At 41.0% G+C, this 20607-nt stretch overlaps 2 protein-coding genes across 3 annotated transcripts in view; one reads left to right on the forward strand and one right to left on the reverse strand.

Annotated features, from left to right (window-relative positions):
• Window positions 1-934: 934 nt before the first annotated feature.
• LOC143289660 (uncharacterized) lies at window positions 935-18948 on the forward strand. Its single transcript, XM_076598741.1, has 5 exons — window positions 935-964; window positions 1885-1958; window positions 3596-3771; window positions 12121-13279; window positions 15762-18948. Exons 1-5 carry the CDS (start codon window positions 935-937, stop codon window positions 15859-15861), a joined length of 1539 nt encoding a protein of 512 aa, XP_076454856.1. The 3' UTR covers window positions 15862-18948.
• A 148-nt stretch (window positions 18949-19096) lies between these two features.
• LOC143288055 (presequence protease, mitochondrial-like) overlaps window positions 19097-20607 on the reverse strand; it is a 41923-nt gene continuing 40412 nt past the window's right edge. For both annotated transcript variants that reach the window (XM_076596324.1, XM_076596332.1), the window contains one exon: window positions 19097-19968. In XM_076596324.1, coding sequence (XP_076452439.1) covers window positions 19866-19968 — 103 coding nt within the window. In that variant the 3' untranslated portion in view covers window positions 19097-19865. The remainder of the gene's footprint in view (window positions 19969-20607) is intronic.

The raw sequence follows: 20607 nt of genomic DNA on the forward strand, positions 1-20607 counted from the left end.
TGAGCAAGTATGCAGCAAGAAGGGAGACAATCCCTGTCAATAATATCAGTCTTTGCCCATCATAGGTTACCTCCAATACCATTGTTGGTGTGCAACTATCCGATTAATATAAGTTACGAAATCCAAACTTCTTTTTAAAAAAAAATCCACATACTTAATGAATAACTGATACTGTAAGGTTTGTTAGAAATCTTAACCCTCTGAACCTTAGCTCCGATATACCACAAACATTATAGACCGACTCGCGTGAACGCAATATTTCGTTCTTGACTTGATATGGATAGGACACTGAACTTCGCCTATCCTCAGTCGGGGACCAAGTACTACGCACTTAACCTACGCGGTGTCGTTTGCACAACAGGCTGCCTACCTTGATAGAGCCGACTGACGGCTGCCATTTGGCGATCATCATTGTTTCCTGTGTCGTTCAAATCAGTGATCAGATTTCAAGCACGCAGACACACACACTCAGATAGACATGTAACATTTTGCGTGTATGACTGTTTTGTTTATTCACCCCGCATTGCAGGCATCCATACTCCGTTTCCGGAGGTGTGCATGCTGGGTATGTTCTTGTTTCTATACCCCACCGAAAGCTGACATGGATTACATGATCTTGAACGTGCGTATTTGACCTGCTGCGTGCGTATACACACGAATGGGGTTCAGCCGGCACTGGTAGGTCTGCACATATGCTGATCTGGGAGACCGGAAGAATCTCCGCCCTTTGCCCACCAGGCGCCGTTTCCGAGATTCGAACCCTGGACTCTCAGACTGAAAGTCCAACGCTTTAATCACTCGGCTATCGCGCCCGTTCTTCCGTGGATTGAAACCACAACCGCCCAGTCGTCAGCCATTGGTGCTAACCACAACGCCACATGATGAGGCTGATGTGAAGAATCAGAAGTAGAAGCAGCAGCAGCAGCAGTAGCACATGCATGTAGATGTGGTAGCACCAGAAGAGGTAGTGGCAGCAGCAGTTGTCTCGACTTTGTTTGCTCAGTGATGCACGCTGAAAAAATGACGAAGTGAAAGATGTTTTTGGTCCTATTCTGGTCAGGAAAGCGAGTGACATCATCAACACACGTGCACGTACGTGTTATCGTGCGCGCGCGCGCACTCACACACACACACACACACACACACACACACACTGACACACATCTAATAACACTTTCAGTGAATAGACGTTAAACTGAGAATCACACACACACACACACACACACACACACACACACACACACACACACACATGGTAGCCTTTGTTGTTCAATAATTATCACTCATAGTCATAATGACTTAAAAGACCTAAAATCGATGGACAACAACCCACAGCACGCAAGGAGTAGTAAACGCGGATCAATCAGTACTGGGGTATCAACTCGGGTGGAAGAATCTACATACAAACAAAGTTACGCTGCCAATACGTCGTCCTATACGAATCAGTGTTTTGTTTTAGAAGTGCCGGTGTATAGTATGAGACTATATCCTCTCAATTTTGCCCCTTGAGTTAAAATATGGGATAGTCTTAAAATACTCCCAGAAGATATATTTGGAGAGGCTTCTTAATTATCCGTCCTCGATGAACATCAATAAAAATCCGAGTCACAGCTGCCCACCTGATTTTCAACTCCAGTAAATTTTGAAAAGTACGCAGTCTCTGCTTTCAGTGAAAGATGTTGTCATCAATCTTTTTTTTTTCCGGTTCCCTTTCTGTTTTTGGTCAGTATTAATTATCGGTCTCTCGTTAATCCACTGCTCTTTCCGTATTTCCGATATATCTATCATTTTGTGGTTGACTGGTTCATCCATCTGTTTGTTTGTTTGTATTGTTTCCTTGTCCATATCAAATTGAAATAAGGGGTCCACTATTTTCATGGACAGGTCCAGTGGCAGAAACCGTCAGACGTTGGACTTCTGATCCAGCTTTCACCACTGGTCAGGGTACCGTACATCGGGTGGGGAAGGTTAACACGGTGAGGAAGTAGAGGACTGGGCCCCGTTTACCACTACCCTGATGACCATAAAAGGCTGTGGGACCTTTAACCTTTAAAGGCAGTTCATCTCGGCGCATCTCCAGTTTGACAGGCTGGGGGTGGAAGGTGAAAAGGTGAGAGGGTGGGGAAGAAAGACCAAAGGGATAGGACCAGAAAAGATTGTACCATTCACTGGGTTCTGCAGGTAGGGCTTTGAGTAATGAGCTCATAACCAGTTTCCGGGAATAGCAATGCGCAACATAATGACGTTTCTGAAACCTAGAAACGAAACAATCGGTGGCTAGGAAGATCAGATAGGAGAAAAGCACATTGGGTTTTATGAAGGCGGAAGACCAAAGCGGCCAGGATATTTTCAGTTCGGAATCTGGCCTGCCGACATCCATGAAGACCATCTTGGAAAGTGACCCGCGAATCTGTAGCAAATTGCTCGACAGCTAGCGGAAGGAGGTGTCAAAGCATGTGGACTGATCCATATACGCTGATTTGGGGGGGAGGGAAATGGGGGGGAGGATCTGATGGTTCACCTTCGAATTAAACCAACGAGCTTGTCAGGCCTTGTGATCATACCCTAAGGTTTGTGTAAAACATTAACATAAAACGAAATAAAGTAATTGAACAAACTAGACAAATAAGTAAATACGTTACAAAACAATACAATGAAATACACGCAGAGTGGGGAGCGACACCTGTGCATTGTTGATCTCCTTGGCATCCTTGACATTCCGCTGTCACGTGGAATATGACAAAAACACTGAGGCCCTAACAGTGTCAACATCAGAAATGGTGTCAAACAAGGCTGTATATTGTCACCCTTCTTGTTCATACTGGCCGTGGTCCGACTCATGACAAAGACAACAGAAGATGAAAAAAGGATTTATTTGCCAGACCCTCACTTTCACACTGGGAAACAACTATAAACACTGCTTCACTGACGAAGATGACGTGCGCAAGAAAAGGCGGACATAATCCCGGAAACAGAACAGAAAACAGTACACAATATAAACAACTGGAAAACAAGACAGAAACCAGACAGTCAACCTGATCACTGTCAACAACGAATCAGTGAGAGAGGCCGAGGGCTGGGCTGTACAAGTACAGCAGCTTGTGTCAATGGGTTTAGCAAAGATATATATTATAAAAAAAATAAAATAAAAATAAAAATCTGACCACTTAGCAAACTTAGCAATGCTGAAATGGCTTGTGGAGCTCAGCCCTGGGCGGGGTTGGGGTTGCATGACGCGATCTTTGCAGCCCTAAGTTTGCTTAGAGTAAAGAATGTTCCTAGGCATATCATGGAGTTTACCGTAGAGTTAGGAACATTCTGAACGAGAAGCATTTTTAGTGCTGCTAAATTCGCTCATGCACCCTGGAGTTCACGTGCGTTGGCAGTCAGTGTACCTGTAACACACAATAGAGATGCAGACTGAGATGCTGACAATCAAACCGGTTCACATCACTTCCGTTGCCGTTTATAATCAGATAATCATTTATTTTAGAAATAAAAACAAAATGATATAATAAAAAATAAATAAATAAATAAAACCCACGGTAACCGCTATCCACGACACCGGCAGCCAGGGATGACGACAATGACACAGGAAGAGCATCACCGCAGTGCAAGACAAGAGCAACGGGAAGCGTGCACGTGGATACTGTGACAGTGCCAGCTCCCGTGGAGTCATGCATGTGATCATCGTGTTGTGTTTCGCTCCACTGCTGTACGGCTCGACCGCCGCCTTTGAAGGGACTTCTGCCACTTTGACTGAACAACATGGTCAGTACGTTCTGTGCACAGTTCACATTCCGTCTTTTACACCTATTTTTGACGACTACGTTCGTTGGTGACGATGCAGTAGTGGTAGCACAAGAAGTAGTTGCAGTAGTAGTAGTAGTATCAGTAAAGTAGCTGCAGCAATAACCGTTGTTGTGTGCTGATGCACGTTGTAAAAAACAAAGAAACAAACCCAGAATGACTAGGTGAACGATCACTGCGACAACTCACGACGAGGATATTCCATTGATTTCTGTGTTTGCCGTGTTCCGTTAGGAATATATATGTCAGTGATGGTTTGCCATTTTCCCTGGAACTGTCAACAGCGGAGATAAGCACCAGTTTGTTTGAGAAATGCTCCCGGCGTGCTTTGTTAATCAAAACTAGTAGCAAAGATGGCAGTAGTTGTGGTCACACGCACGCACACACACACACACACACACACACACACACAATCTGTCTCTCTTTCACACAGTACCATACTGTCATCTCTGTTCCTCTGTGTGTGGGGGGGGGGGGGGGTGCGTACACGCGCGTGTGTGTGTGTATGTGTGTGTGTGTGTGTGGAGAGAGAGAGAGAGGGAGAGAGAGACGGGGGGAGGGGGGGTCAATATGAGGTAACATAGTAAGTCCTTTTTGTTCTTAGCAAGAGAATGAGCGAGCCCGGGTTATGAGAGTAGTTTGACATTTGTCTGTCGCTACAACCCTCTCCGACCCTCTACCACCCCTCTACATTGCTTCAAGGGAACAAAAGGTAGTGGGAGTTTTCTTCGTGTTGTGGAATGGGGATGTTCATTGGAAACGGCGTGTTTCTTTCTGTCTCTTTCATGACTGATGTGAACAACATCCACAACGACGGCAACATTACAAACATGTAACATTAAACAGCATAATTATGTTCGTTTGTCGCTCGCTATCTCTCTCTCTCTCTCTCTCTCTCTCTCTCCCTTTGTGTGTGTGTGTGTGTGTGTGTGTGTGTGTGTGTGTGATATGAAATGATGTTTTACTGCGTTGATGTTATGATTATTAAATATATTTATGCTCTTTCATGTTTATGTTAAAAGAAGTGAGAGGGGGGAGAGAGAGGGAGAGGGTGAAAAGAGAGAGTGGGGGAAGGAGCGAGAGAGAGAGGGGGAGAGAAAGAGAGAGAGACGCTTTGATGTTTTACTGTCATTGACTGTACAGTCCTTGTGACAGGGTGGAAAAATACATTATCAGGAGAGATCAAACAAACAAACATAATATAAATCAATATTATCACCACACACACACACAAATAATGTATATACAGAAAATGAGCCAAACATAAAACAGCTGATAACATCGGTCAGCTCGACCATCCAAAATGAATAAATATTATTGCATACACATACACACAATCATGTGTATCTATCAAATCATCATGAAATAACATATCCTATAATAGTTGGTTGTTGTTTTTTTGTTGGTTTTTTTTTTCTATAAATGAATAATAACAGTCACAACGTAATTTTGTAAGATCGCTTTTTGTTTTACTTTACTCATATTTGGGCATCTGAACTTCTGTTTATCATTTTCTTTCGAAAATCCCATACTTCTGAAATATATTTAGCAAATGATTTTATATCTTCATCATTCGATCTAAGCAGCATTATCATATCTTCTCTATTTACAACATCCTTTTTCAAAAAGAATGCATTTTTTACGAATAAAATCATAAGATTTGCACTGAAACAAAATGGTTTTCATCATCAGTAGCTGAGTTACATATTGGACAGGGAGACTTTGTTGCTGTGCCAGTTTCAACCACCATCTTTTATTGGCTTTAAAGCCAAGTGTTCTCAGTCTAAATCTGGCTAGGTTTGTTCTGTGCTACTTGTTTGATATTATCATAATACATTTTTTTGTTTGGAATGTACTTTAAATGAAAAGAACCAACTATATTTTTTCTTTGCATTCCATTTGTGAATGCCAGTTTTGTTTGTATGATGCAATCAGTCTATCTTTAAGTTCAGAAATAAATCCATTTTCATATCCTACGTCTTGGCACAACCACACAATTCCAGATCCATTTTCTATTAATGCCTTCTTAACAAAGTATGCCCAGTTTTGCTTCCCTGCTTCCTCTTGTACCAACATCATTTCATAGGCTTGTCTATATAGCCTTGATATTGGTAAACGTGTTACCTTAATCCAGTATTTAATACATTTTACAAATGTTCTTAAATGTAGTGGGCATCTGCCTGTCTCCATATAAAATCTTATTTGATGAATGAAGTGGAACACCAAGGAAACGCTTAATAGCAAATGTGTGTACTTTTTCTATATTATTATTGTTGTTAAGACCCCAAACTTCTGCCCCGTAAGACAGCACAGGCTCAATCTGCGTATCAAACAATTTCCAAGATATACAAAGATCAATGCAGTTTAACTTTCTAAGCGATCTGATTATTTCTATGACACTCTTCTTCCTTTTTCTACATGATTCCTCCCAAGCATGCTTTAAAAATAGTTTCGTTGTAAAATAAAGTCCTAAGTATTTGTAAGAGTTTGTTACCTTTACATCAACATTTCCATAAAAATATTTTTCATGAGCAGAAAGACGTCCTCCCATTCGGAATACCATTACATTTATTTTATCTAAATTAACTGACAGGCACATTTAGTTGATTTTGTAACCCAGTGACTGTATCTGATAGAAGAATAACATCATCTGCAAATAATAACAGAAACATTTCAATTGCTCCTGGGATCATTTGAATGCCATGTTTACCTTTCTGTGACAGTTCCACTGCTGATTCGTTTATAAAAATTGAAAACATCAGGGGACTAAGCAGACAACCTTGTTTTACTCCAGGTGGGCATTCAAAATAATCAGAGTAAGTACCTTTATCACGTGCACAAGCCAATACTGAATCATACACACTTCTAACAGCTTTATACAATTTCCCATTAATGCCATTTTTACGTAATACATCCCACAATACATTTCTATTTACAGAATCAAAAGCCTTCCCGAAATCAGCAAATGCTACATAAAGTTTAGTGTTTTTTCAGTAAGTATTTTTGTACTAATGCATATAGAGTAAATATGTGGTATACAGTGCTATACCCTGCCCTAAAACCTTCTTGTTCCTCGATTATCTTTTCTTCCCTTTCTGCCCATCTAGTTAATCTTCTGTTTAAAATATGAGTGTATACCTTAATAATTGCACTTGTGAGAGCTACTCCTCTACAATCATCAGAATTGTCAGTATCTCCCTTTTTACGTATCGGGACGATGACAGATTTTGCCCATTCTGCAGGAAAAGACCCATTTTCGAATAATTTGTTGAATAAAACAACCAGAAAATCAATCACAACTGATCTGGCATGAGTAAACATTTCACTGACGGACTATCCTATCTGGTCCGGCACTTTTACCCGCCCTTAGATGTTTTATACTGGCAATGACCTCTTCTCAAGATCTGTGACTGTCAAAGAGAGGCTCTGACTCTGAATAGTTATTTTCTTCTGCAATAGTTTCCTCCCGAGCCATATTTTCAAAGGAATTAAAGACAGCAAAAAAGTGATTGTACCATTGCTGCAAACTAATGTCTTTGTCACAAAAGCTTTTCTGTTTACAGGCTTAACTGTTGACCAGAACGATTTTGGTCTTTGATAGAATCTTTTAGCTCTTGTAACTTTTTTCTTCATATTCACGTTTCTTTGATCTTCTTAAAGTGATATAATCTGTCCTTTCCGAGAGAGAGAGAGAGAGAGAGGTCGACAAACAGACAGACAGACATATAGACAGATATCCCGTTGTTCAGTGTTATATGTTTGTTATTGGTGTTGGGGGAACGAGAAAGCAAAACATCCCGTTTTTAATGATGAGAGTTCCATGTTCCAATACTAATCATCATATTATATGTCTTTTGAAGTTCAGGATCAGTTAAACCGAGGCCACCACAGGGTCCAGATTCCCACAGCCCCGAACAGGTCATCTCTTAGCTCGCACTCGTGGCGGTGGTGTTACCTGCAAACAAAACAGCCCTAAAACCCTCTTCTCCCCGCCCTCACCAACCCACCAACCCCCCCCCCCCCCCCCCCCCACCCCCCTCCATCCCCACTCCCACCCCATCACATACACACACACAGAGTGAGTCACTTAGAGAGAAAGTCAGAGTGATTACGAGAGTCACATTGGGAATAGAGTGGGGAAGAGCATGTGAATCGTGTTATACATATTGATTAAAAGCCCGGTGTCACAGGTTGTCACGTATTCCCGTTCATGTAATCTGACCTTTCATCGTGCTTACAAGGCGTTTGAACCAAAATGATCTAGAAAAAAAAGGTACACACAAAAAGAAACAGCAGTGTATAGCTTATCGATTTGCTGGAGGGTTCTTTAGCTCTGTTTCAGAAGCCAATGCACACTGGCACTAAACATGGTAAATAGCTATGTGTGACAAAACATTTTTCCCATGTCTGAATCGCCGATTGTTGTGACAGCACACACACACACACACACATACACACACACACACACACACGCGCGCGCGCGCGCGCGCGCGTATGTCAAACTATCCATATGTGTTTGGCTGCACGTTTGCTTATTTCTGTTCTGTTACCAAACGTAGGCCAACACTTACGTTGTTATTGTTATCACCATCGTCGTCATGGTCGTTATCCTGTTTAATTACCAAAACTGCATCATCAGAACAAATATACCTTCCATGTTTAAGAAGAATACTGTCGAAGAACAGGCAGACGAGGATGGGGGAGAAGAGTGAAAAGATGAAAATTACGATAAGAACAGTAACGTCTCTGTCTATTATGAATACAAGGTAATGTGCTCATTCCCGTTTGCAAACGCAGCAAGATGCTGTCTAACATGGACATCGCAATGAACATAAAATCTACCCCTTTATCATTTCAACATTTCATGGACATCATGCTAAATATAATACCATTCCCTGTATCATCATTTCAGCATTCTATAGAGGTCTTACTAAACATAGTATAAATTCCTTCATCACTATTTCAATATTCTGTGGACACCATGCTAAACAAAATATCATTTCCTTCATCGTTTTCATCGTCATTTCAACATTCTGTGGACATAATGTCAAACATAATATCATTTACTTTGTCATTAACTCTACTTTCTATTAAAAAAAAAAAAGCATTGCCTTCATCATTGCTTCACCATTCTCGGGCCATTACGTCAAAAATAGCATAATTTCTTTCATACCATTATTGCAACATTATATGGACATAATGCTTAACAGAATATCATTACCTTCACCACTGTTTCAGCTCAACATAATGTCATATCCTTTAGGAGCAATTGAAATGTTTCTGTTATTATTTGCAGATGATGTTATTCTTCTATCAGATACAGTGATAAGCCACTCCCACCCCATCACATACACACACACAGAGTGAGTCACTTAGAGAGAAAGTCAGAGTGATTACGAGAGTCACATAGGGAATAGAGTGGGGAAGAGCATGTGAATCGTGTTATACATATTGATTAAAAGCCCGGTGTCACAGGTTGTCACGTATTCCCGTTCATGTAATCTGACCTTTCATCGTGCTTACAAGGCGTTTGAACCAAAATGATCTAGAAAAAAAAGGTACACACAAAAAGAAACAGCAGCGTATAGCTTATCGATTTGCTGGAGGGTTCTTTAGCTCTGTTTCAGAAGCCAATGCACACTGGCACTAAACATGGTAAATAGCTATGTGTGACAAAACATTTTTCCCATGTCTGAATCGCCGATTGTTGTGACAGCACACACACACACACACATACACACACACACACACACACACGCGCGCGCGCGCGCGCGTATGTCAAACTATCCATATGTGTTTGGCTGCACGTTTGCTTATTTCTGTTCTGTTACCAAACGTAGGCCAACACTTACGTTGTTATTGTTATCACCATCGTCGTCATGGTCGTTATCCTGTTTAATTACCAAAACTGCATCATCAGAACAAATATACCTTCCATGTTTAAGAAGAATACTGTCGAAGAACAGGCAGACGAGGATGGGGGAGAAGAGTGAAAAGATGAAAATTACGATAAGAACAGTAACGTCTCTGTCTATTATGAATACAAGGTAATGTGCTCATTCCCGTTTGGAAACGCAGCACGATGCTGTCTAACATGGACATCGCAATGAACATAAAATCTACCCATCATTTCAACATTTCATGGACATCATGCTAAATATAATACCATTCTTTATATCATCATTTCAGCATTCTATAGAAGACTTCCTAAACATAGTATAAATTCCTTCATCACTATTTCAATATTCTGTGGACACCATGCTAAACAAAACATCATTTCCTTCATCGTTTTCATCGTCATTTCAACATTCTGTGGACATAATGTCAAACATAATATCATTTACTTTGTCATTAATTCTACTTTCTATTTAAAATAAATAAATAAATAAAAATAAAAAAGCATTGCCTTCTGGGCCATTACGTCAAAAATAGCAAAATTTCTTTCATACCATTATTGCAACATTATATGGACATAATGCTTAACAGAATATCATTACCTTCACCACTGTTTCAGCTCAACATAACGTCATATCCTTTAGCAGTATTTCAGCATTGTATGGACATTAAAAAGGGTACCATTTCCTTTACCATTATTCATACATTGTATGGACATCAAGCTAAACATTACATGGTTTCTGTTATCTAAACATTCTGTCGACACATTGGACGGAAATTTTCCATAGGCCATCAGTTTTGTTGTTTTTTGGCAAAACATTGTATCATTTCCTTTACCATTACTCTAACATTGTATGGACATCATGCTAAACATTGTATAATTTCTATTATCTAAACATTCTGTGAAACATTGGACGGAAATTTCCATGGGCTATCAACGAGTTTTGTTGTTTTCCCAGTCCTGATTCCAGAACAGACACTAGCAGCATCACATCGCATTCAGCAGTCGCCTGATACAAGGGTAGGCTTCAGTTTTCGTTGCCCTTTTGCCATCAACGAAAATAACTTTTCCACAACGATTGATTACTTTTCCCCATTGAGTGCCGGGTGAGCCTCCCTGTTCAGTCATGTACACAGCACGAGAGAGGCTTGGTATTGATGACGTGCGTGCGTGCGTGTGTGTGTGTGTGTGTGTGTGTGTGTGTGTGTGTGCGAGTGCGTGCGTGTGTGTGTGTGTGTGACTGTCTGTCAGTGTCTGTGTGTCTGTGTGTGGTTACTTGGCCGCGAGGAAGCCATGGCAACATGCTTGCATGAGGAAGAATGTTGGGGTTCGGAGTTTGAGGGAGAGGGGTGGGTGGGTTGACGATCCTTTTAATTAATTACGGTTCTTCTGCCATGGTTACCTTATTTGTCGTTCAAACACGTCGCAGTCATCATCATCATTATCAGCATCATCAATATTATTATCCTCATCGTCAGCTGCAGCAACGTCCTCGTCGTTGTGATGTCTCTGTCATTACTGCACATAGATAGATAGATAGATCAGGACTGTGAAAACAACAAAACTCGATAGCCCATGGAAATTTCCGTCGAATGTTTCATAGAATGTTTAGATAATATATATATATATATATATATATATATATATATATATATATATATATATATATATATATATATATATATATATATATATATATATATATATATATCTGTGTGTGTGTGTGTGTGTGTGTGTGTGTGTGTGTGTGCGTTTCATACCCGTGCAATGAAGTGACAGTGTCCTTTTTGGTCACAACTGAGTTTATAGGTTCCATGGCCGCAGCTAGTATGCTAGAGTAAACAGGATTCAAAAAGATCAAATCACACCGACTTTCTGTTATGACTGGTCATTTTGAAGACTTCCTCGACTTTCTGAAGTTGAGTGCTCTCTCCTGGAGCCAGTTGCATTGTTTGGTTCTAACTTTTTGACAGTTACACGTGACGAAATGCCTGCGTTGACCGAACTACGCCATTGGTCAGTTCCATACTAGTTAGTAGCGGGTTACGACCATACTAGGCTCTTCCGTCCGAGCAATGCAACTGGCTCCTGAACACAAAGTCAAGCTGATTTTCATCGCACGAGGCCAAATAAAAAGTCGATTTACAACACACACACACACACACACACACAATCAATCAATCAATCAATCAATCAATCAATCAATCAAAATACAACAACACATACAGAAACAATTACCAACACCCCACCCCCTCCCCCCGAAAAAACAACAACAACAAAACTCCAAAGAAGAATAAGACGCAATAATTTTTCATACATATATTGTACTTGAGTTTGAAGACACAGCACACAGAGAAAGGAAATTCTTCATTATTTTACAATAGTTGTTGCACTCTCCTTCCTTTCTGTTACAGGGGGCACTGCAGCTGCTTCCTCGCCACACACATCAACAGGCACAGCCTGGGTCACAGAAGATTTTACAGACTTTTCGGCAACACCGACAGCCGCCCAGTCTGAAGAGCCCATGACTAACAACAGCTCACCATCACTGATAAACATGAATGTATCATCCACGTCGACTGTCGCCAACTTGAGCCAAGGCACAGCCGCATCCATTTCACCAAGAAACGATGAATCGGGTGATTCCATGACCGACCGTTCTGAACCCATCAGCACACCTGCCATCACAAAAACACAGGGGAGTGATGATAATTCCACGCCATCATATACCTCATCAGGAGTTTCTGAACGTGTGCAGAATGGTGCAGAAGGTGCGACGTCGCTATCCATGACGTCAAATGATTCAGTGACCACGGGAGGAACGGTGTGGTCAAACACTGGTGACGCCGTCACCACCGCAAGGAACTCTGTAACACACACACTGTCCCCGGCGTCAAACAACACGCCAGGAAAACTGTTCACTCAGGGCCACGCATCACAGGCAAGTGGGGACATTTCTTCAAATCCCCAACCACCTACAGCGAACTCATCAGCTGGCATGCCTTCAGTATCCAGCGTCACACTAGGCTCGGACTCTACACAGAACCTTGCTTCTTCTACCGGTGATATGAACTCTGAAGCAAACACTACACAACCAGAAACTACTCAGTTCGCAACTTCAGATACAGGCGTTCCCGTTTCGGCCAGTTCGTCATCAATCAAAGAAGCATCTTCACAATATGAGATAGGTCAGACAGAAGAAAGCACAAGTACAACATATGTACAACATACATCCCAAGATCGTGATTTCACTGAGAACTACAACCCAGGCAACCGGAATCCGTCCCAAGACCCATCAGAAGCATCACCGGTCAACACTTTATCCTCAACAACAGCTGTCTCGACCTCTCCAGAGTCTGTGCAGCAGCACAACTTTTCGTCTGACCACAGTGGTCAGCCTGAGACGTCAGTGGGGTCAGACAGCCCGAACACGGAGGGGAAGGGGAGGGGTGTGACAGAGACCACGTCGACAGGGGACAGCACTCTGTCCTCAGGACAGACGACAGCTCTGGGGTTCTGTCTGACCATGGTAACCCTGACAGTGGTGTGTGCAGCTGCGATGATGTACAGAAGGTTTGTGGTTTTCTCTCTCTCTCTCTCTCTGTCTCAATAGATTCATGTGTGCACATTCAGGGTTTTGGTGCTCCAAACAACCGTCCTAGATAATCCGTTATCCCTGCTTTTGAGAGTAGGCCTATTTGACAGTGTTCAAGTTCAAGGTTATTTTTTAGAATCTGTAGATACTGGTTGGAATGGGAAGTAATGTGGTCAAAAACTGCTATCCATGATCATGGACTTGTGAAAGCACTTGCACACACTGCACTTGCATAATATACCACACCATACCACATGCACTATGCCACATGCAACACACCACACATGCTACGCCATTTACATGCAACACCACACACATGCACACCAACCATGCCTTCACAAACACAAGATCATTGACATGTTTTTCTCACATCTGAAATTCCCACACCCAGTGGTTGCACTTACACATTAATTTTCATAGGGTGACGATTCTAGCCAAATTCCACTTTTTGTGAAGACCAGTTAGCCATATGTTGGGGAAATTCTTTCACGTTTCGTACCATGGTGGACTTCTGCTCGGTGTTCCATGAAACCTCAACTGGCGGTTTCTGAACATGGAGAGAGAGAGAGAGGAAGAGTATCTCAAACACTAGACAGTTTCAGTTTCTCAAGAAGGTGTCACTGCGTTCAGACAAATCCATATACTCTAAACTACATCTGCTAGGCAGGTGCCTGACCAGCAGCACAAGCCAACACGCTTTGTCATGCCTTTAGTACATGCATATATATTGTGTACCTATCAGAGTGGATTTCAGCTACAGAATTTTGCCAGAGGACAACAATCTTGTTGCCATGGGTTCTTTTTCAGTGTGGCAAGTGCAAGCTGCACACAGACCTTGGTTTATCGTCTCATCCAAATGACTAGAGGTTCAGTTTGATATTTCCAGTCTAACTTGGGAGAAAAGAGTGAGAGCCGGATTCGAACCCAGACCCTCACAGACTCTATGTACTGGCAGATGAGCACCTTAACCACTCTGCCACCTTACTCCGCAAGAGGGATTTGATCTAATGCAGTCTTGATTCCCTGGCTTCCTAGGCAGTATGTTACCACCGGGCCCCTACACCACGTCAGTGACAACGTATGGACTTTCAGAACATCAGACTGTCAAAACACAGATAAGGCCAGAGAGAAAGGGAGAGGAAAGGCAGATTCACTGCCACAATTGAAATGCAGACAGACAAAACACAGCCAGGGGCAGAGAGATGAGGTGGTGGTGGTGGAGAGACAGAATCAGAAAGGGGCAAGTAGATTCAGAGCCGGACAATAAGTCTGGGACAAATAGAATCAGACTGGGACAAGTAGTCTGGGACAATTAGAATCCGGCTTGGGCAATTAGACAGGCTCAGACTGGGACAAATAAGCAGACATATTAAAACTAAGACAATTAGACAGACAGATTCAGACAATAACAGATTCAGACAGGGATAATTAGACGGATATATATATTCGAACTATGGTAATTAGATTCAGACCGGGACAGTTTGACAGATTCAGACTGGGACAGTTAAATTCAGTCTATGGCACTTAGACAGACATAAACTTGGACAATTAGACAGGTTCAGACTGGGCAGTCAGATTCCGACTAGGACAATTAGTCAGACAGACTCATACTGGGGCAATTAGTCAGACAGGCAGATTCAAATTTGGGGCAGTTAAACAGATTGGTGCATTCAAGGCAGATTCAGACTGAGACAATTAAACATACTTAGACATGGTCAATTAGACAGCCAGACTCAGACTAGGTTTATTAGTCATGCAGATAGATTCAGACTTGGGACATTTATTACAGATTCAGACTGGGGCAGTTCGGCAGACATGTTCAGAATGGGACAGTTAGACAAATTCAGTCTATGACAATTAGGTAAATACTGGGACACTTTGATTCACACTGGGGCAATTAGGCAAATTAAGATTGGGCAGTTAGTTCAGACTGCGACATTTAGACAACCAGACTAAGTCAGACAGGCAGATTCAGGTTTGGGGCAATTAGACAGTTTGGTGCAATTATGACACATATAGACTGGGACAGCCAGACACGTTCAGACTGGGCAATTAGAATCAGCCTAGGACAATTAATCAACCAGACTCAGAATGGGGCAATTAGACAGACAGGGTTGGGGTAATTAGACAGGTTCAGACTGGAACAAATAAGCAAATTCAGATTAGGACAATTGGGTTCATACTGGGACAGTTTGACAAGATTCAGACTGGGAAAATTTGAAAAATTGAGACTGGGAAAATTTGACAGATTCAAGCAGGGACAATTCAATTGAGACAAATTCAGACTGGGACAAACAGGTTTGTAACTGGGATAGTTTGACAGATCCATACTGGGCCAGTAAGATGAAATCACACTGGGATAATGAGAGACGTGTTTCTATGGGACAATTTTTACACAAATTCGGAAAGGGATAATCTGACAGAGTGATACTGGGGACAGGTGAAATGTTGTGTGAACAGGAGGACACAGGTGGGCCGGTGGAAGCTGCTGGACAAATCCCTCCGCTACAGGTACTGGTCCTACACCAGTGACTGCCACCAGGAAGACGACATCTTGTGACCTGCCTACCCACCACCTGTCTGCCTTGATGTCTTTCCACCTGCCCCTCCATCTGCAGCCTGCCTCTGCTTTGCTTACCTATAGTGGTAGTCTGTCGTTTGTCTGTTCATTTTGTGCGTCTGTCTGTTTAACCACACTGATTTAATTTTGTATGGTGGTTTTATTTCTGTCAGCCTCCCTTTACCTTACTACCTATAGTGGTAGGCTGTCATTTATTTGTATATTTGTATGTCTGTTTCCACCAACGCAACATCTAGACTTGTCGTTTCTCTCATCCTCTCTCACCTTGACTACTGTAACTCCCTATTGTCTGGTTTGCCTGCTTCATCCATTCAGTCCCTTTAGTGCATACAAAACTCTGCTGCCCGACTTGTACTCAGAAACAAAAGATCTGAGCACATCACTCCTATTTTGCAACATCTCCATCGGCTCCCTGTCTCACACTGAATAAAGTATAAGATCAGCACTCTATTTTATAAATGTATTCACAAATCTGCCCCTTCTTATCTTTGTGGCTGCCTTCACCTCTACACTCCATCTCGCTCTCTACGATTGGCTTCGGATCCACTCTGTTTACGCATATCCAGATTCAAACACTCCACTGTTGGATGCTGTTCTTTCTCTGTCTCTGGACCTTGCATTTGGAACGAACTTCCTTTTTCGCTTCATCAGGTCTCCACACTCAGCTCTTTTAAGTCTGGCCTTAAAACCCATCTCTTTTACAAGATAGCCTCCCTCCCCTACCTCTTCGTTGTCATCAGTTTCTTCAGTTTTAGAGTTATGCATGCGTGTGAATGACTGGTGTGAAAGCGCTTAGATTTGTCTCTGTACAAGATTCAGCGCTACATAAATACTATCATTATTATTATTACCGTAAAGTTCGGTCTATTGAGCGCACTGGTATATAAGCCGCACCCACTAAATTTTGGAAAAAATTGAACTTTATACATACGTATGTCTAATCATACTGATTTTATTGTTTTATTTCTGTCAGCCTCCCTATGCCTTGCTGCTTAGCAGTAGTCTGTCATTTCTTTGTATATTTTTTATATCTGTCTGTCTGTCTTAACACACTGATTTGATTTTGTGTGGGTTTTTTTAATTTCTGCCAGCCTCACTCTGCCATGCTACCTAGCAGAAGTCTGTCATTTATTTATTTATTTATCTAATCATTTATTCATTTATTTATTTATCTATTGTATCTGTGTCTGTCTGATCACACTTATTTCATTTGGTAGGACTTCTGTCTATTCATTTATTTATTTATCTATATATTTATCTATTGTATCTGTGTCTGTCTGATCATACTTATTTCATTTGGTAGGACTTCTGTCTCTCTCATGTTTTCCGTTTTTCTCATGTTAAAGTGCAACTTTCAAAATGTAATCATGTGGAGTTAAGTCAATTTGAGCTTTCAAAGGTTATACCAGTTCCATCACATTCTGATGTTTCATTATTGTCACCATTTTTTTAACTTATGAATTGGTCTGTTAATCAGAAATCTCATGCCCATTGCTCAGACAGCCACATAAGCCATCCCATACATTGAATGAATCTTGTCCCACGTAAAGATAACATATACTAGAGTAACTGAATTGTTAAAAAAAAAAAAAGCATTTATAAAGAAAACATATTACACTAGGTTTAACTAATCAATATAATAATTGAATCCAAACATCAAAATCTACATCTTCTGCATGCATCTGAGGTTAAAAGCAATTTCAAAAATCAATAAAAAGAAAGATATCTGCGTCTTAGAAAAACTGGGGATTGGAGGTTAAAAGCAATTTCAAAAATCAATAAAAAGAAAGATATCTGCGTCTTAGAAAAACTGGGGAAAAAAAAGAAAGATGTTTTTGGTGATAGGGGCAGTCCTGGGAAGGTGTGTTTGTCATGTTGGGAGGTACATTCCTCTTGCTGGTGGTCTTTCATGTTTGAGGGAATATTTTGAATACTGGGTCTGATGTCTGCGTAAGAGAATGAAGTGTATGAATGTGTGTGAGTGTGTGTGTGTGTGTGTGTGAGAGTATGCATGTGTGTGTGTGTGTGTGTGTGTGTGTGCGCGCGCATGTGTTTCTTCGAATCCAGCCAAAAACAAATAACTACTGTTTTGCAAAGCACATTCATGATTCAAAATTTTATGTCCTTTCACGCTTTCTGGGGTATGGAGGATTTTCAAACAAAAGAACAAAATAAATCTGAAAAACAAACAATAACTAAACTGTATTAACAACTCTTGTGTACTATGATGTGGTGAGTACAATGTCAAATTCTCAAAATGCATACACAAGTACAAAGCACATCAAAACTTTCTTTCCTGAGGAACATTTAGAAGAAAGTAACGATAAAACCACTTCTTACACTGGTATACTCATTGAAATAGTTCTAACTATAAAGCTGGACCTATTATTTTAATTGCAAATTTATCCTCTTTATAACAGACATTTGCTGTCCTTATATATTTTGAAACTGAAAGCAAAATTTCTCTTGAATTTCAAGACATCAGTCTACAAAATGTACATTAACTAGGACAAAGAAAGAGTTGGGGAATCAATTCATGTCATAAATTATTATAATGGGGACATTCCGTGATGAAATGAAATTAATCTCCAATCACTGATTACATTTATGGCATAATCTTTCATTCCGTGGTATATTATGATGATGTCCAGTTTCAACTGGTAGTTTGTTGTTGCTACGGCGAAATCTTATTCTGGTAAACAAAGAGTTCTCTGGTGTAAAGTCAGTTTTGACATTTTCATGAAACAAGCGTCTGCTACATGCATCAAGTTCATTCTTAGAATTAACAACAAAATGGTTTACTAAAGAATATTGAATATGGTTACATGTTGTATTGACATTTGAACAAAATTCATTCTCCTACACACATTCAAACTTGCATCTTGCGAGAATTTCTTGGATCTTGCTATGCCATATAGATTGGATATCACACACACACACACACACACACACACACACTCACACACACAACTTAATCCAAGAGACCTGCAATTATCAAAAATGTTGAGAAATATCTCTATGTGTGTTTGTTAGAGAAACAGAGAGAGAGAGAGAGAGAGATGGATAAAGAATGTGTGTGTTTTCCATTACTCTTAATGTGGCAATGTCCTAAAAATATGACTTGGTAAACACAACGCAAATGCATAGCATATTATCACTCAATTAACAACTTCAGCCAACATTTATTCACTTCACATCAAACTGCACATGAATGTTTCATAACCACTGTCTGTAAACATCACTTTTATTGGATGTGATTCGTACAAGGAGTAAAATCTTGCCTGAGAGTTCACTTTTGAATCCATGCTCTGCTGACAAGAAATACATAGCAGAAGAACAACAATGGAATTGATCGCATACAATGTCTCATCAGTTTACACACAGCCTTATGTTGCAACACACAGCACATGATCAACAGCTCTCTCTCTCTCTCTTTCTCCTCACTCTCTCTATCTCAGACAGGCAAACACACACACACATATATATGTATGTATGTATGTATGTAAAGTCACTCCACTTTTGTCAATCATATTTCTTCAAACAACAAATACATGGAAAAAATGTACTCAGTGCGTGAACTTATCACTCAATCAAGGCCTTTGAGACTCACATGTGGTAACCTCTTAATCACACTCACAGCAACAAAACAGGAAGAGTGAGAATGGCAACAGCACCAGGGATGGTCCCTTCAAACTTTGTATGCTTTCTACTTTTTTTTCCATTCTGTATTGTAGCAGGGTTGTTGGTTTGTTTTTTTCAATCTGTACAATAGTTTATGTTTGTATGGTGAGCTACACGACCAGATAATATCAATTTCTCTTGAAAGATACTTGGCTTAATCACATCACCTCTTCACCTTAAAGAAAGTGATCGAGCCAGTCCTGGTCATGCCTTCCCACCCACTGTCACTGAGATAAACCACCAAACACGTACTGCAGCTTTCACCCCAACAGTCAACGCTGACTGTCACACACGGTCAGTGTTCACTGTTCCCTGATGACCGACCACTGACTGTCCCCCTGGAAGGCAGAATTGGCAGGACCAAGGCAACAGGTTCCTCGTGGCCGACTGCTGTCACCCAGGTACCTGAGGACAAAACACCTGGATTAGCCCCTTCCCCTTGACTGACTGGCACAATAGCCAAGTGGTTAAAGTGTTACTTTCAAACTGAGGGTCCTGGGTTCGATGCCGGTTATGGGTAAAGTGTGTAGATTTTTCTTCTTCTTTTTTCCTATCTCCCAGGTCAGTACATGTACAGAGCTACTAATGCCTGAACCCTGTTTGCATACACACATGCAGAGTATCAAATGCACACGTTAAAGATCCTGTAGTCATTTTGAATAGTTTCTATTCAAGCCTTAAAAGCTCCTATAATCCATGTCAGCATTTGGTGGGTTATGGAAACAAAAACAGACCCAGCATGCACACACCCCAAAACAGAGCATGGCTGCCTACACGGCAAGGTAAATAAGTATATTTTCATAAAAACCCACTCACACATACAAGTAAACATGGAATTACAGCCCATGAACGGAGAAAAAGAAGAAGAAACCCCTGATTGCTTAGCCTTGGTGAAAAGAAAGCAGTGTCGCCTGAGTTGCAAGTGCAAATACTACTTTTTTGTGTGTTCTTAAAGTGTTATCATTGATACTTCTAAACAAAAGTAAAAGCAGTCCTCAGAGGAAGAAGTTAAAAATTTTTTTTTTTTTTTAATGGTAAACTGAC

Source organism: Babylonia areolata, chromosome 1, assembly GCF_041734735.1.
Source record: "Babylonia areolata isolate BAREFJ2019XMU chromosome 1, ASM4173473v1, whole genome shotgun sequence".
Classification (NCBI taxonomy): Eukaryota; Metazoa; Mollusca; class Gastropoda; order Neogastropoda; family Buccinidae; genus Babylonia; species Babylonia areolata.

What these genes read in the sequence shown, in the direction of transcription:
- LOC143289660 (XM_076598741.1), top strand. Translation starts at nt 935, where the DNA reads ATGCATGTAGATGTGGTAGCACCAGAAGAG. An exon ending in GTCAGGGTACCGTACATCGG is followed by an intron (nt 1,959 to 3,595) that starts GTGGGGAAGGTT and finishes ACAATGACACAG; the next exon opens with GAAGAGCATCACCGCAGTGC. An exon ending in GCTGCGATGATGTACAGAAG is followed by an intron (nt 13,280 to 15,761) that starts GTTTGTGGTTTT and finishes TTGTGTGAACAG; the next exon opens with GAGGACACAGGTGGGCCGGT.